General features: G+C 39.5%; 3 protein-coding genes and 1 pseudogene across 3 annotated transcripts in view; 1 reads left to right on the top strand and 3 right to left on the bottom strand.

The window, feature by feature from the left end:
* LOC105805634 overlaps positions 1-17,625 on the bottom strand; it is a 153,690-nt gene that overhangs the window by 2,839 nt on the left and 133,226 nt on the right. The window contains exon 4 of the mRNA XM_012638562.1: positions 1,974-2,410. Within this exon, the coding sequence (XP_012494016.1) occupies positions 1,974-2,410 (437 nt within the window). The remainder of the gene's footprint in view (positions 1-1,973; positions 2,411-17,625) is intronic.
* LOC105805679 (histone H2A type 1) lies at positions 3,428-3,820 on the bottom strand. Its single transcript, XM_012638609.1, has one exon. The coding sequence runs from the start codon at positions 3,818-3,820 to the stop codon at positions 3,428-3,430; it is 393 nt and encodes a 130-aa protein (XP_012494063.1).
* On the bottom strand, positions 11,107-16,216 carry LOC105805696 (histone H2B type 1-B; the record flags this gene model as incomplete). Its single annotated transcript, XM_012638629.1, is given in 6 exon segments — positions 11,107-11,122; positions 15,259-15,388; positions 15,391-15,462; positions 15,465-15,537; positions 15,539-15,608; positions 16,197-16,216. Coding segments are annotated over 6 exon segments (381 nt in total), but the record flags the coding sequence as incomplete, so codon positions are not given.
* LOC105805683 lies at positions 16,551-16,943 on the top strand (annotated as a pseudogene).

Raw genomic sequence — 17,625 nt, 5'->3', positions numbered from 1 at the left:
TTGGTTTTTAAATATCTGCTGAAATTTAATTTTTAAATGAAACAATCTGTGCAACTAAGTAATGGTAAAGGAAAAGGAATTTCAGAAGCTAAAGTTTGAGTTATTTCAAGATTTTTAAAATCCCAGAATATAAGAAAAAAATGATATACAACTTGGAAAAATTCATATTATTTATATAATGCTATATGTTCAAAAGTAGACTCATATCTAAATAACAGCCCTACAAATTGGGTGATGCTGTTCCCACTTTTCTGATGATGAACAAATTGATTTTTCTAAGTTGACACAGTAAATAGTAATGTGGGGATTTGAACTTAGGCAAGCTACCATCCAAATGCTACTCTTTGCTGCTAGCTTCCAGAGTCCTCCTATAGTGTGATTAATAGTGTCATGAATTCTAAAATGGTACTAACTTTTTTCTTGTAGACACTGAGCAGTTGTTCCGTTGAAGGCCTCAAGTAAATGAAGACTTAAAGCAAAATCCTTGTTCTGCCGCTGTGGGGGCAGGGAAGGTAAGCGGGAAGGCAGAGAACAGCTGGGATGACGCACTGCACCCTGTCCATCTGAGTCTCAGACAGCACTTTTGCTTTTTTAATGCTATCATGTCAGATCCCGTACCTAAAACACATTTTTTTTCCCCTACAAATAACAAAAATATGAGGGAACAAAAATCAAGCATTGAACACCAAAATCAGCACAGCTATAACTAGAAAAAACAAAATACTTGGCCTTCAGCTGGGGCCCAGAACTTGGGGACAAAGTCACTTTGGTATTTGGCCCAGTGCCCTGGTGCCTCTAACAGATCCCTTCTAGGGGTAACAAGCGTGTGTGCCAGGCAGAGATGCTTGTAGGAGTAGAGACAAATGAATATAAAACACAGAGAAATGTTCATTTTCATCATTTTAAATATGCAAATACTATTTTGTGAACCAAAAATTGCTTTATTAAAACCCTGGAACACAAATACAAGTAAACTATATAATTCTAATTTAATCTTTTGTGTGTGGTTTTTTGTTGTTGTTGACAGTTGCCCAAATGATTTTAGCATGGTGTATCAATACACATCTTAGAAGTACGCAAAGAATGTTAGGTGTAAGGAATAAGATGTAAAAAAGAATGTGAAGCGAGAAGCGAGGTCTTTGGAATTAGTGGTTGTCACGTTCAGCATACTGTGTAGTCGCTCTAAAGTTAGTTTGAAAATATGATGTGAAACTATATGATAAAAATAACAATTATATTAAATACCAAAATCGAAGTTTTAAGTAAATGTTATTTTTCTTTTCACGGAGACTATTCTCCCACTCACCTTCCTTCCAGCACTCAATCCCTAAACCTCAAGAAAAAAAAAGCAAGATCAACAAAAGGAAAATGACTAAAATTTATAAATCCTAGATCTGAATAGATACTTCAGGTAATTGTGAATAAAGTGTGTGGCATGTCATAGGTGTAGTCTAGGAGACAAAGCAGTACAACCAATATTTACCCAGTCAGATCCATACCCCATGTTTACACGAGAGTAAACTTCAGGTTAATCTGAACAATGAAAAGAATTAAGATTATAATTATAAAAAAAAAAAAACCCTAGATGAACAGGTATTATGTTGAGAAACATCTCAACTCAGTTGTGGACCCCAAACTCTTCTACAAAAAAAGCCTCTGGGCACCTATGATCATTTGCTAGACTATGCCTGGTTTTCCTATACATATAACAGTCACAAGGACTTTGTTCTATAAGGAGCAATTCTGAGTTTATCATTCCTTTGCGTTTACTGAACCATAGAGATCATAGCTTGCAGTTTCCTGGCGCCTTTAAAAACCCAGTAGACAATTATTGGCCCCCAAGCTAATACGCATTATTTTTAGCAAAATGGTAGTTGGACTCATTACAGCTACTTCCGTTGGAGTAATTGGGTGGCTCTGAAAAGAGCCTTTGGGTTATCCACAAAAATAGACCAGGAACTAGGTTTACATTTATGCCCTCTCTCCGCGGATGCGGCGCGCGAGCTGGATGTCTTTGGGCATGATGGTCACTCTCTTGGCGTGGATGGCGCACAGGTTGGTGTCCTCGAACAGGCCCACCAGGTAGGCCTCACAAGCCTCCTGTAACGCCATCACCGCCGAGCTCTGGAAGCGCAGGTCGGTCTTGAAGTCCTGCGCGATCTCCCGTACCAGGCGCTGGAAAGGCAGCTTTCGGATCAGCAGCTCGGTTGACTTCTGGTAGCGGCGGATCTCGCGCAGAGCCACGGTTCCGGGCCGGTAGCGGTGGGGCTTCTTCACGCCGCCAGTAGCCGGGGCACTCTTGCGCGCCGCCTTGGTAGCGAGCTGCTTACGAGGCGCTTTGCCACCGGTGGACTTGCGGGCTGTCTGCTTGGTGCGAGCCATGGCGGGGATAAAAGAAAGCAAAAGACGTCTGTGAGAAAGTAGAAAGAGCCACCCTTCTTTTATAGAGTCAGACCGCCAACTGTTGGGCCCAAGAATATTCAAAAGTCCCCGCGCTCTTCTGAGATTGGTCCATCTCTGCGCCTGGCTGCGGATTAAGAGAGGTTTTCAGGTTGGTGAACGAATCCGATATCCTGCCCTTCACAGAAGCTGCGCTGACGTCATTTTATTAACCCTTTCGCTTCTATATCCCCAGTGGACAAAAATCCTGTACTGCAGGCTTCTGTCTTAAAATTTGAAACAAGGTAGCCACACAAAGCAATGCGGAAACCTCCAATAAATTCTGATGGAAAAGAAAAAAGACACTTTGGAGGGGATTTAATAAATTCGCATAGGTGCTGCATTTAAACTGATTTTCTGGGGTGTGGCATGAATATCGTAGGCAATTAGGAAAAGGCTCAATTATGGAAGATGCATGCTCAAGAAGCTTTTCTTGGGTGTGGCACGAATATTGTAGGCAATTAGGAAAATACTCCTGGTTTTGGAAGATATATGATGATAAGCGTGATGTGTTAAGGTGTATGCAACACAATTGCTACAGCAAGCGTGTAGACTACTGAGCCTAGGTGGAGAATATGTGGGTGTTCCTTAACAACCTAGGTGTAGTGTTACATGGTGTTCCTTGACAATTTCAGCGCATACTTTCTAAAATCGAAGCTGTACTTCCCTCTCTCCAAAACGTAAAGCTGTGTTTCCTCTGCAAAAACTTACCAAGTCATCCCAGGAAGAGTATGTTTTACGTGTGTGACTTTTTCCCACATATCCAAAGTCTCTACAAAGATTTTTATGGGGCGATATTTCCATAAGGCAATTTGCTAGGAGTGTCAGCACCTCATTTTGCCTCAAAACCCTTTATACAGGTGGCATTATTCAAAGCATGACAGCTCATTTAACGAAAGTGGTGGGTGGCTCTGAAAAGAGCCTTTGTTATTCGGCTGATTTTTCGTTCTCCGGGAAAATGGAAAGGCCAATGCAAGTAGTCAACACTTCATTTTCCCTTGGCTTTATGATGACTCTCGGTCTTCTTGGGCAGCAACACAGCCTGAATATTAGGCAGGACACCGCCCTGCGCGATTGTCACACGGCCCAGGAGCTTGTTCAGCTCCTCATCGTTACGGATGGCCAGCTGTAAGTGGCGAGGAATGATGCGTGTCTTCTTGTTGTCGCGAGCCGCGTTGCCCGCCAGCTCCAGGATCTCGGCAGTCAAATATTCCAGCACCGCTGCCAGGTACACCGGAGCACCGGCCCCCACTCGCTCGGAGTAGTTGCCTTTGCGTAGCAGGCGATGCACACGGCCCACAGGGAACTGCAGACCAGCTCGAGAAGACCGTGTCTTGGCCTTGGCTCGAGCTTTACCGCCCTGTTTTCCGCGACCTGACATTACTGCTACAGCAATAAAGGAAATGCCTCCACAAAGAAATATAGTTAGACTACGTTAGAAGTGAAAGCAAGAGAAATATTTATACTGACTGGAGGTAGCCCGAGGGGAGTTCTTTCATTGGCTAACGTCAAGTACCCAATAGGAAATCAAATTCTGCATCCTTCATTTGCATATGGTCCTTCCCTTTGGTGTAGGGTTCACGTTTGAACCGAGCACCAATCCGGCTTGATGAGCCTTTAGCTTGGAAATTAATAATTGAATCAATTTGTTTTTCTCAAAATACCATTCTTAAACACGGAGTCGGGGTATTCTGACTTTTGGCCACTGGTCCTTTTCTGGGATTGTGCCTCATGGTTATGGAAAGAAAAAGACTTGAAACAATTTCTAAATAGATAACATTTAAGAAGTGTGTACTTCTGTGCCAGGCATTATTTTAACTCTAAACCTCTCAATACAAAACGGGGAGAAAGGGAACAAATGATTCTTTATTGTGGACTAATTCTTCTTAAAGTAGCTGAACAATGAAAACAGAGCAAGGGTTGGATGACCAGCCCCTGACTTTTCACTTGTATCTTATATGTAAGGCTTTTAGATCACTTCGAAGGCATGTATAGTGAGTACTGTCCTCATTTTAGAGATTGTAAAACTGAGACCCCGAACAATTATTAACCTTGCCCAAGATAACATTGAGTTAGTGAGACCAAGGACTCTCACTTTCTGTCTGGAAACACTTTTCTCTTTGATGAGAGGCGTTCCCCAACACTCTACCGTTTGCTTTTTTCTCACTTGGGTACAACACACAGGATTCTAGTTATTTCCAAAAACTCCACATCATCCTGTACTACCCAATTTGCATATAGAACTGATAACTAGGGGAGGGAAGACTTTCCTTCTATCTTCTTTGGGTTGGATAACTGAAGCTATAATATAAACTGAGAGCAGGCTGATGAACAGGAGAAAAGATATACGAATTTATTACATTGTAGGAAAGAAAAGTGAATACTCAAAAACCCAGTGAAATCTAGAAGCTTATATACTGTCTTCACAGGGGAAAGAGGAAAGAGGATTTAGGGATAGTAGGGGAGAATATATGATTTGGGGGAAAGATGAGTAGCCCTTACAAAAAATAGGTGATGGCCTGTGACAAAGTGTCTGGTGTGGTGTTGCTCTTTATCTCCTCTCTTGTGATACAGTTAATCTTCCCTGGTTTATGAGATTTTCTCTGGTTGATGAGGTTCCCCTGGGGAGGGAATTCATGACAACTGAGTTCCTTTTGGAAGATCTGTCTTTAGTCAAATAAGGGGAATTCAGAGAAATACTCTACATTTACTGTTGCCAGAGTGCCCTCAGTTCAAAATAATCAGCACACCAAAGTGGGATATTTTGTTTTGGGGTAGGATTTCCTGAATTCTTTTGTAACATTGAAGCACATACCAGAGACTCTTTTAGGAAATGAGAGAACAAACACTCCATGACATAGCAATACTCAAAATGAGATTATGTGTTATAAAACACACAGAGTCATTGACTGGTCTTAAGCTCTTATGTCAAAGAACATAAAATCAAGAGAAATGGCCTAGACAAATCTTGTTTTTATAGTCCAGTGACAGAAGCAGATGAGGTCCAGGTGGAGTTAGATAATTATTTCAGGAATTTCTGAGGGCTCAAGCCCAAAGATCTACTTATACCAAAACAGGATGGTAGAAAGAACAAGAATCATGGGTGCCAGAAAATCTGCTCCTAAGCTAACACTGTCAGAGAATATGGTTTGATTCAGGGAATCTGACAGGAGAGTAAAGGTACTCATTTTCTCTGGGGTTTTTTTTTTTTTTTTTTTTTGCCTTCTCTAAAGTCTTCTGACTCCTGCAACCTTTTCTCTTGAGAATATTCAACCTCCTTTTAAAAAATAATTATCTTCACCATCAAGAACAGCAATAAACATCAATAACTGCTAGCTAATGAAAAGTTGAAATTTGCAAGACCTGTGATGGAGATGCAAAAAAGATATTTCAGACATTGCCCCAACAAGTATTATACTCTGTGAAGAGAGGACTTATATATATGAAGATTAAATAGCAGTGCCTATTCTGCATCCAAAATAAAGGTTTTGAGCAATAAATAATATAAAAGCACGAGAAAGAGAAGATTGATTACTGTAAATTAGAAGGATCAAAAGAGTTCCTGAGGGAGATGTGCATCCAGGATTTATTCAGCATATATTTACTGAAAATCTGCTAAGTGTCAGAGAGTATTCTAGGTGCAAGGAACATAGCAGTGAACAAAGCAGACAATGACCTATGTCCTCAAGGTGCTACTTTTTTTGTTGGGAGAGGTGCACAGTAAGGTAAATATACAGTGAAAGTGCAGAGATAAGTGATGAGTGCTATAGAGAAAAAGTAAGGAAGGGGGATAGGAGACACAATGGGGTTGTGGAGGGAAAGTGTCACCAGGAAGGTGTCATTTGAGTTTCAGACCTGAAGGAGATGAAGAAGCCAGCCAAGTAGGAAAAATAAATACTTCAATACAATGCCAGATGTATTAAAAGCCAGGAAAATGTCAGGAGCCAAAGGTCAGAAGGTACAGCTATTCTAATTTCCTGAACAAATTGTAGGCCATTTTGGATAGAGCAGTGGATATATACAGGACTAGATAAAACAGAAGCCAAGAATAAGGGCTGCTTGAAAAACCCAGGCTAGAAGCAGGAGTACACGCAGTCAAAATGTTACAGCAAGTGGTCCCGAGGACAAACCGAGTGGCACACGGAGAGTGGGAGAATCAAAATTTATTCACTGACGGGCTCCGAGGGGCCTCACCACCGAATTCTGAGCACTGTCTACCCGATTTTTCCCACTTTTATTAAGTTGTGGCGGTCTGGGGGATAGGGTGTCAGGTGGTTAATGCCTGCCAGGTAATAGTTTAGTTGATGTGTCAGATAACAGATTTAGTGTTATGCTGATGCACCAGGTAATAGATTAGTTGATGGGCCAGGTAATAGATTAGTATTATGCTGATGCGGGTCTTCCGTGAGGGGAGGGGGTCTCAGGTGGCTGATGTGCCAAGTAGCAGATGGGGGTTTTCCTTATCAAGATGGAAGTATAAGGAAGGAGGTGTGAAAATCTAGTTTGGAAAGGAAATAGAGAGGAACATAGGACTCCAGAGGTGGTTGTACAGCCGTCCCTGAGATAGGTAAAGGGTTAAAACCAGGATGAACAAAGAAAGGAAGAGATTCTACTTCTGTACAATTGCATATTTCTAAGCAAATGGGTTTCTGATCTTGGAATACAGCTCTCCAAAACAATGGTGACTAGCCACATGTTGCTACTCAGAACTTGAAGCAGGGTCCATTCAGATTGAGATATTCTGTTAGTATGAAATAGACTTAGTGTGAAAAAAGAATGTGAACTATCTCACTAATAATCATTCATATGGATTACATGTTGTAATAATATTTTGACTATGAGAGTTAAATAAAATATACTATTGAAGCTATTAAAAAACTCAATTACATATATAACTTAATAATATAGCTTATATATATTACTGCCTCATAACATGCTGAAACAGGAAGAGGGTGCTGGTAAGCTCAGATCTCTCTTCCTCTTCTAATAACGCCACCAGTCCCATCATGGGAGCCCTAGCCTGATGACATTATCTAATCCTAATTACTTCCCAATATCCCCACCTTGAATAAATATATAAATTTGTGGATTAATATTCCAACACATGCAAATTTGGGGACATATTCAAACCATAGCACATAGGTATATAAATATAAATTTGCTTTACAATGGTAAAATAGAAGCATTTATAAAATTCTAGATTTGTTTTGAGCTAATGTGTTCGAGACTAGACTCCATCACTCACCTGAATACTGTAAGAGTTAGAACCATAAACACTTTTATAATCAGTTCTTAATTTATTCAGCAGTTACCCATTGTTTATCTTAAACACCTTGTAAAACATTGGTTAAAAACAGGAGAGGTAATGATCCCTCATTTTCAAATAGGTTAACATTGATAACAAAGCTTCAAAGACAGCTCTAGTTGATCTTTGATGGGACTCAGAAAACAGTACCCCAAAATGAAGGCCTCAGAAGCAAAAGTTCTTCTCTGACCTTCTGTCCTCCTGCCTCTCAGTGCCACTCTTTCTTGAGGCTAGCCATAGAAACTAGAATCCCTTTTCTCCAAGGTGAATCATAAAAGCCAGAACCCCTTCTGAAATCCAGCCATAAAATTTAAAATTATTCCGTATAAAAACTGGCTATAAAGTAATTATCTGACCAACGTTGTTTGTCAGATAGAGTCATAAGTCATAAGTCATAAGTCATAAGACCCCCCCCATTCCAGAGAGGGCCCTGCCACACACCCAGAAGGAAGGAATGCATGCTCAGAGAGGCCAAGCAGAATCTAGACAGACAGGCCTTGCTGGGTTTGCCCATTCCGCCTGTTAGCATTAGATCATACTCTTTTTGTAAATCATATTTCTACATGCTTGTTCAAACTCTGTTGAACCTAAGCATAAAAATGAACAATTTTCCCCGTATTTTTGGGTCTTCATTCTGAAGGCTCCTGTGTATACATGTTAAATACATTTGTATGTCTTTTGTCCTATTAATTAATCTGTCTCATGTCAGTGATTTTACAGTGAACTTTTAGGGGGCCAAGGGTCTTTGCTCCCTACACTTTTTTGGATCTGTAGGTTGCATTTGTCTGACAGAAATTCTAATAAAGCCAGATAAGATATTTTCAGTACTTAGAAAACCACTATTAAAAAAATGATGATTATATCCATTTTTAAAAATGTCTTGAGTATAAAGTTATATTTGTACCCATCATGTGTTCTTTGGAGAAATTAGTTTGAAAATAGTAGCTGGAAATCTACTCTCTTATATCATCACATAGAAACAGCAAATAACAGTTATTTCAAAAGCTTAAAAAATTATGGTTCTGAAACAAGATAGACACACTTCTCTTATTCCTTCTGCTAAGTTCTGCTAAAAACCCTGGATATTATATGTAAGATAAACATAGTAAGACTGTAAGGCCAGGCGTCATGGCTCATGCCTGTAATCCTAACACTTTGGGAGGCTGAGGTGGGAGGATGGCTTGAGCCCAGGCATTGAAAGTTGCAGTAAGCTATGATAATGCCACTGCACTCTAGCCCAGGCAACAAAGTGAGATCCTCTCTCAAACAAACAAACAAAACCCCAAAAGTCTGTGACAGGCAAAGAAAAGAAGGTAGGCTGGCTATGAACCTTAACATCTAAGGAATGACACAGCTGTGTACTCCCTGGGTTATCTTTTTACCTGATGTATCCTGGACTATAACAAAAGACCTAATATTCATGTCTGTAAAGCTTCAGAAGGAGAAAAGAAAGAGAGTGGTATTGAAAAAATAATGGTTGAAAATTTCCTAAATTTGACAACAGACATAAATGCACAAATTCAGTAAGCTGAACAAACCCCATATAGTATAAACCTAAAGAAACTCATGCTAAGACATATCATAATCAAACTTATGGAAGCTAAAAATAAAGAAAATATCTTGAAAGCAGCAAAAGACCCCCCCCCAAAAAACCAAAAAACCTTACCTTTCAGAGAAAAATCAATTCTGATTTCTCATCAGAAACCATGTGCCCAAAGGAAGAGACACAACATTTTTTAAGGACTAAAAGAAAAAAACTAGAATCCTTAGCTATGGATTCCAGTTTAGAAATTAATGGGGAAATAAAGACATGCTAAAACAAAATAAAAAAAGAAAATTTGTTACCAGCATGCCTATCCATAGAAGAATGGCAAAAGGAAGTTCTTGAAAAAGAAAGAAAATGATATAGGAATCTTAGAACATTAAGAAGGAATAATGTGTTATAAAGTATTACTTTTTAAAAAGTGTTTAAACCACATCTTTCTTATCTAAACATGCAATGAAATGAGTGGCCACCTATAGTAATAACCATTTATTGTAAACAACTGCTTTCAGCCACTTTTAAAGCTGTAACTTTTACTAGTCAGCCATCGTAGACACAAAGGTGATATTTGAAAATTTGTCATTCCAGTGAAAGCCTTGGTAAAATAATTAGCATCTCCAATTGTGTCTTGTTACAAAAGAAAACAGATTTTTATTGAACTTATATAAATAACTACATTATAAATTAAATATACTCACAAATAGCTTACAAATTTTGGAAAAATCAGGTACAGAGAAAGGCAAATGTTTTGATTTTTTTGTAAAGGTATATTTTACCCAATTGTTATAAGCTTTAAATAATTGAAAATAAAAAAAGTTTTATTGACTCTGGAAAACAAAATATAAAAAAAATCAGTAATGTTTTAAACAAAGTCATAAAAAAATTTTAGTCTGTATCAGTTCAGTCACATGTAATTGTTCCCCTTGATTTTGGGTTAACAGTCCTCATGAACACATCCACTTTTTAGAGTCCTGACACTTTTACCTGGGCTGATGGTATGATCTCCAAAGTTATCAGAAACCTATATTTAATAGTACTTGTTAGACTCTTTCTCATGAATTTCCATAAATTGGACTGCAACAGATTATAAACTGCTTTTTGAGAAGGATCAAAGTAAGACAATAATTGTGGGTGACAAATCTTAGAATAGCCATGGTTAAACACACAATTGAGAAGGTAGTTGGTTATACTACAATTTAACATAATAATCATGAGTGATAATATATATAAGATTTATGAGAATTTTAGGAATTTCATACACATTTGGAATAAATATTATTAACACAGTTATATAAATACAACCAAAAGAAAGTTAAACACCATTTTTTAAAATTTGGCAATGTTTCCCGTATGATTTTAACATACTAAATAAGCCTAATGTGTCTCTCTTAGATTACGGGGGTTCTTGTTATGCCAAGTTAGTTTGAATCAAAAAGACTTAATTTTAGAATTTGAAATTTAACATTTAAAAATTTGTCAAATATCAAAAGTTTCAAACACATGCTCAAAATAGGATCACGGAAGTGCATTGGAGGTATAGTTGTGAGCATGGCTGCCTTTCAAAATTAGATCACAGGACATTGTAAAATAGTAGTCATTGATTTAGCCAAACTGATAATTCAAATATTTTAAAAAGCAAAAACCTTTACTCTTTGATTGAAACTCAGATTCCCAACCATAAACCTAACAAAGATACCATGAGGCAAAAAGAAATCTGTCTTTTCTGTTTCTTCCTTCTCTGCTCTCTTTTTAAATTTTTGGTAGTTTATTGAAAAGGTGAATAAAAATCTACTATTTCTATTAATGCTATATGAAAATTTTGTTTAAAGGAGAAACTAAATTTTACCTTTTATAAAAATTTTACCTTGTAGCTAATCGGAGTGATTACCCAACCCCTCCGATGGGGTGCAGAAGTTTATATGCTATTGTGAGATTACAGAAAGAATGTGGGCTCACAGCATAGCCCAAAAGAGGTTAAGGTGGTAAATCAAGTTTTAGTGGCAAGATTATGGGAGGGAGAGAAGAGGAGACTTAGCTAACAAAGGTGGTCTTATATAGATGAAACCTCATAGATAGCAGCCCTCAAAGAGAAGAGATAATAAACTTTTTTTTCCCCCCAGATCTTTAAGGTGTCAGACTCTCAGTTAATCTTTCCTAGATCTGGACAAGGAAAGACCTGGTTTCGTTAATGTAGATTTTCTACAGATACAAATTTCCCCCAGAATAGACAGTTTTACAGGGTTACTTCCGTTTGCTGGCTCTTTGACAGCCATCTCAAAATATGTCAAAAAATATTTTCTGGGGTAAAATATTTTGATTTCCTTCAGTAACATGGTTTATAATTTTTAAAAAGGGAAGGCCAATTCATAAAAGGCAATTACCCACTTTCTTACAATGAAATGCAGTCATGAAAATGATCATTAGAATCTATCTTTGTTAATTTAAAAGGATAATAGAAAAGCAAAAGTATGGTATATAAAAAGCTTTATATATCTGCGCATATAGATTTGCCTGGCATAAAATTTTTGTGAGAGTGGTCACCACAGTATCCTGAATGATGGAATTACAATTGATGTCTATATTATTGGAGAGAAAAGCTTTCTTTTTTTCTCACCCACCACTAGGTTCATGACTGAGGCCCCTGTAATAAAAGACAGATTAGCAAGAAAAAAGCATGAAAATTTAATATAAGTTTTACATGACACAAGAGCCTTCAGAAATGAAGACTCAAACAGGGAAACTCGTGTAGTTTTATAGTAAATTTAGTGAAGGAGTGGATAGTTGTGAAGAAGTATGATTGGTGGCAGGGGTATAATCTAATGGTAATATACTGGGGGGAACGTAGCAAGGCCTATTTGTTGAGATTCTTCTCTGTGACCCTGTATCTTCCAAGACAAGGACATTCCTTTCCTCCAAGTACAGAGAGGGCACCTCTCATAAGAGAGTCTCATGACCTGCTTCAGGAGAAGATCAGCAAATTTTTTCCTACTTTGTATGGTCTGCTTCAGGGAAAAAGAAAGAGTGGAAAGTGAGAATGACCTTTCTGCTTATGCTGTTTTCTCAAATCTCAAGGTGCCATATTTTGGGGTAGCATGAACTAAACCCAATCAACATATTTATGTGAAATTGTTTTAGTGGTTATTATTGTTTTAAATTAATGCACAGGGATTATTTTTCCAGGAAGTAAAAAAGAAAAAAACTCATTTAAACTTATTTACTGGAAATGAAAAGCCAGTAAAAACAAAACAAAAAAAGACACATGTCAAGTGTTGCTGAAGACAGAACAAGAAACCTATGTTCTCCTACCTGCCAAGCAGCAAGGCAAGGATATTCCTTATTGAAGTAGAAGATTGAAAAATTCCACTAAAGTGGAATTCTTAGAAATTCCACTACCGAGCTTTTCTTTTCCTTGCGATCTTTATCTGGGCCCCCTCCTCCCCTGCGACCTTGCCCTCATAAATCACCTGTAGCCTGTAGCAATTAATATACCAGGCTGTAAAAATAGCTTAGGGCTCTGCCTCACTAAAGTTAACCCTGTTGTGACCATGCCCCTCCTCCTCTCCTGCCCTGTGACCTTTCCCCTCATAAATCACCTGTAGCAATTAGTGTACCAGGCTGTAAAAATAGCTTAGGACCCTGCCTCACTAAAATTAACCCTGTTATAGCCCTGCCCCTCCTCCTTAAGCAGAGTGTACAAAAGACTGCAATGCTCTTTGTCTGGTGCTCAGAATTTGGGGAGAGCAAATTCCCCTCTGAGCCTTGCCGGCCGGCACATAAAACCTGTATTGCCAAAATCTCTACGTGTGTCTCTCGGTCTATTCTCGGTCAGCCCTGCCGTAACATTATCTTTTGACTATGCCTTTTCTTTCCCAAATCATGAACAGTCTAAGGACTTTCTGGGCCTTTATTATTTCCAAATTCTTAGTCAACCTCCCTCCAGATTAAAATTCTCCCCAAACCTCTCTATCTAGTTTCAGTTGCCCAGAACTCAGTTAAGGGCAACTCCTTCTCCCTGCCTCTACGAACTCAGCTTATTCTGTTTTCAGGTCTTCTTTTTTGAATGGAGGGGGGAGGCAAGTCTTTCCATGACTAAATGGAGAGCTGAGGATGTAGTCTCTCATTTCCTGTGTAACCCAGAGACTTTGGAGACAATGTGGGAGTTTATTAGTGAAGGGAGTGTATAAACCCTTCTAATTTCACTCAAGTTGATGGGCTTACCCTCTGGTCCTGTTGTGTCCAAAATTGGAGCCTCATCAGAATCAACTGGGCAGATTTATGAACATTTCTGACTTCTTTACACTCCCCATGGAGTCCAGGAGTCTGATTTTATTTTTAATTCCCTAGTCACTTATTAAAGATCAGCTAAATAACAGTATGGAAAACAAAAAGACCTACCTTTGAGTTTAGGAGGCCTAGGTTTTGTTTTGGGTTTGACAATTAAGGGTATAGTTTTAGAAAAAAAGTCAAGAATTCTGGATTTCTTATTTGAAAGAAAAAAGAAAAGAAAGAGAAGGAAGGAAAGAATTTAAAAAAGAGGAAAGGAAGAAGGCAGGCATGCAACAAAGTTGCAGAAGACAAAATAAGAAAATAATCTCTATTTCAAGAGTTCATTGTGAAAATGCTAAGAAATAATTTTACTACCAGGTCTCACTCCCGAAAGGGAATACACTAAAGGTCACTTTCTTAAACTGAAGCCTGGGTTTATTAATAACTTTTTTCAGGAGAGGCAGTCGTTTTATAATCTAAAAAACAAAAACTGATTTTTAAACCAAATCTCTCTTTCACAATGAGAGTTTGCATATATAGTACTGAGACAGGAAGTGCTTCTCATACAGTGCTTCACTGACATCTTGTGTGGGATCTAGAAGATAATTTTATTTTTTAATCTTTTATAAAAGGGGCCTGTTTGGGAAACTTTAAATTTTATTTCTTCATCCAAAGACACTGCTGAACATCACCTACATAAGGTGCTCATAAGCAGAAGGAAAACATTCCCCCCCTCCTTTCTAATAGGTAGTCAACAGCTGTTTCTTCTTTCTGCTCTTCTTCCCGTCCCCCAGTCCTGGACCCAGATGTGACCTTATTGACTCTTCCTCCTCAACCACTGCCCTTCCTGTCTTTTTCTAGCTATTATTTTTGGAGTCTCGGATTCTTCCAAAAAGGTCTCCTGAAGGAAACCGGTCTCCTTCTTCAACTGGGGCCCTCTCAGTCAGCTATGAGATGGCGCCAGATGGAAAAGGCACGAGATTGAAATCCTTTGTCCCTCCCAGAGTTTAAGCCAAAATCCACGCCCCATTCTAGCTGTAAACACAAATGTTAAGATGCCCAGGAAATGGGAGTTTGGATTTTTGGGATGCATGGAAAATTTAAACGCTATTTAACTGTTGTTATCGATAAACAATTGCAATGCGAGATTAGAGGAATTTCATTTCATCGTGCAAAGATCTGGAGGTATACCACATAGAGATGCCCAGGGGAATTTCAGACTTCTCTTGCTGTTTTCCTAGCGCTTGAGGCCAGAATTCACTGTGAGTTCAAGCTCCAGGAATAAACTTCCCTACATGCATTCCCGCTGCACCCTCTCCTCATCACTGCCACCGCCTTTGAAATCCCTTATCTACTTCATTATCCAGCATGGAATTACAGTCTGTCCCGGAAACGCGCTGGGTCAGGAAGGGGAGTAGTGACATCAAAGTAAATGAATGAATGAACACTCAAAGGCAATGAGGACCCGTGTTAAATATATAGATAAGAAATAGAAATCGCCATCTTTTTGGGTGCGTGCTGCTTTAAGCAAAACAACGGTTCAAGTCCTTCGCCAACCTCCGCTCCAAATTTGCCTTATCAACAATCAAGTTTATTCATTAGTAATCAAACCATAGCAGTATCTACACTTAAATGTTACAGCTCTCTTTCAACAAAGTGGGTGGCTCTGAAAAAACCTTTAGATTAGGGAGTGCCAAATATGTACTTGGAGCTGGTATACTTGGTGACAGCCTTGGTGCCCTCAGACACGGCGTGCTTCGCCAGTTCCCCTGGCAACAGCAAACGCACAGCCCTTTTGATCTCCCTGGAGGTGATGGTAGAGCGCTTGTTGTACACTCCAGGAGAGATGCCCCCCCTCCCATTCGCTCGAAAATGTCATTAACAAATGAACTCATGATCCCATAGCTTTAGAGATGTTTGTGTTGGGATGGACTTGCTTCAGCACCTTGTACACGTAAATAGAATAGCTCTTTTTGCGGTTGCGCTATACGCTTCTTACCATCTTTCTTGCGTGCCTTAGTGATGGCCTTGGAACCCTTTTTAGGAGCTGGAGCATGTTATGGTCCGGAGTGCGAGAAAGACCACTGCAGCAGAATTAAATCGAATATGTGAGTCTTTATTAGCTGGCCAGCGACCACCCCTGTTCCGGCAGAGAGTCCAGAGACAGAGAGCGGCAGCTAGCTGTAGAGAAAAGGGGGAATTTATACAGTCTTAGTTGACTACATATAGTGAGAAAAACAGGTCATACTACAGCATAACAGGATATAGATGACATCAGAACGTACTGCATAACAGAATGTACATGATATCAGAACGTCCTTTTTTCCATTAACTCGGGGGCCTGGGACCAGCCTCAGATCACCTGCTTTGATTACAGTCTTTAGGCAAGCAAGTTTACAGAAGCAGATAGCACTGGCTAAGGTAAGGTACATTTTTTTCATGAATTAAACAAGCATAGTAAAAGTTAACTACATATACCGGGGAAAGTTAGACAATCGGTTACAAGTTAATTTGTTTTTCTGTTCCCAATGCATACTTAGGGAGCTCGTAGGTCATGCTACGGCCAGCCTGCCTTTAAGATGGCTACCGTTCACAATATGGCTGCACTGTGGCTCACAGAGGGGAGTGCCATCTAACAGAGCAGATTTAGAGAGTTCAGGCATCGTTTTTTCCCACAAAATATAAACATACTAATCAAATTCTCCGCAAGAGTTTACAGTACACTTCGGAACCCAAGTATTTATAGTCCTGTAATTCAAATGAGGTTCAAAATTTCTTGCTTTGGATTGGTCAAAAGGAATACACAGTCTCTAAGGGGCGGTGTTTATGCGAATAAGGAATGACGTTCTCTTTTCCTATTGGACAAGTCAGCAACGTTATTCGACGAATAGGATAGCTTTCTGTCACAGTCCTGCACGGTCTATAAATATATTTGTTCAAGGTGCACTGCGTTTTCTTCCTTTTGTGCGCAGTTTCTTGCTGTGGTACGACATCACTATGTCTGGACGTGGGAAACAGGGAGGTACAACTCGAGCTAAGGCCAAGACTCGGTCATCTCGAGCAGGCTTACAGTTTCCCGTGGGCAGAGTCCAGCGTCTCCTTCGCTAGGGCAACTATTCCGAGCGCGTTGGGGCCGGCACGCCAGTGTATCTGGCAGCGGTGTTGGAGTACCTGACCGCTGAGATCTTGGAACTGACGGGCAACGCGGCCCGTGACAACAAGAAGACCCGCATCATCCCTCGCCACTTGCAGCTGGCTATCCGTAATGACGAGGAGCTCAACAAACTATTGGGCAAAGTCACCATCGCGCAAGGCGGCGTCCTGCTCAATATTCAGGCTGTGCTGCTGCCTAAGAAAATTGAGAGCCACCATAAAGTCAAGGGCAAGTAAAATCAGCTTAAGCCACAAAACGTTACTCACTTGTTCTTTGCTATGCTATTTAAAGGCTCTTTTCAGAGCCATCCATATTTTCACAAGAAAAGCTGGTAACTCCGTTATATTTCAGATTTCTTTCTTTTAATCCTGTTGTTGTTAGCAACAAACGTTGAGTATTCGTGAAAGTCAGTGATGTTGAGACATTAAATGAGTTCCGAGAAAATATGTCGCCCCTTAGGCACTCCATTTTTGGGCATACCGAGTAAGACAAACCAAAAATTATACTTAGAGAACAAAGGAGGGGCAGGTATTGTCACTTGGACTCGGGGAAAAACAGGGCAAGAAAACTTGCCATTAGCTAATAACAAAGTAGTGGGGACTTTACAAATTCTGATCTTTAGCAAAACATATTGTCCAGCATAAATCAGGGAACATTTGCTGTGATCCAGTGGGTATCCAGCAACATTGATAACTTGCAAGCGTGTTAAGAAGGCAGAATTTCAGGTCCCACAGAGACTCACTGAATCAGAATTTACTTTTTAACACGATCTTTAAATGCTTTGTTATGTACACTGTACTTGATGGCATGAACTAGAACATCAGAATATTTATCTTCTCAAATAACAGACTGAACGAAAGTGTTGAGGCTGGCGGTGAAGCAATTCGTCCAATCAGATTCTCTACTCATAAACCAATC

This window comes from Propithecus coquereli, unplaced genomic scaffold (genome assembly GCF_000956105.1).
Source record: "Propithecus coquereli isolate 6110/MARCELLA unplaced genomic scaffold, Pcoq_1.0 Scaffold131, whole genome shotgun sequence".
Lineage (NCBI taxonomy): Eukaryota > Metazoa > Chordata > Mammalia > Primates > Indriidae > Propithecus > Propithecus coquereli.
This window is presented reverse-complemented; position numbering and strand designations above follow the sequence as displayed.

Coding starts and splice junctions, on each gene's coding strand:
- LOC105805679 (XM_012638609.1), bottom strand. CDS start 3,820: ATGTCAGGTCGCGGAAAACAGGGCGGTAAAGCTCGAGCCAAGGCCAAG.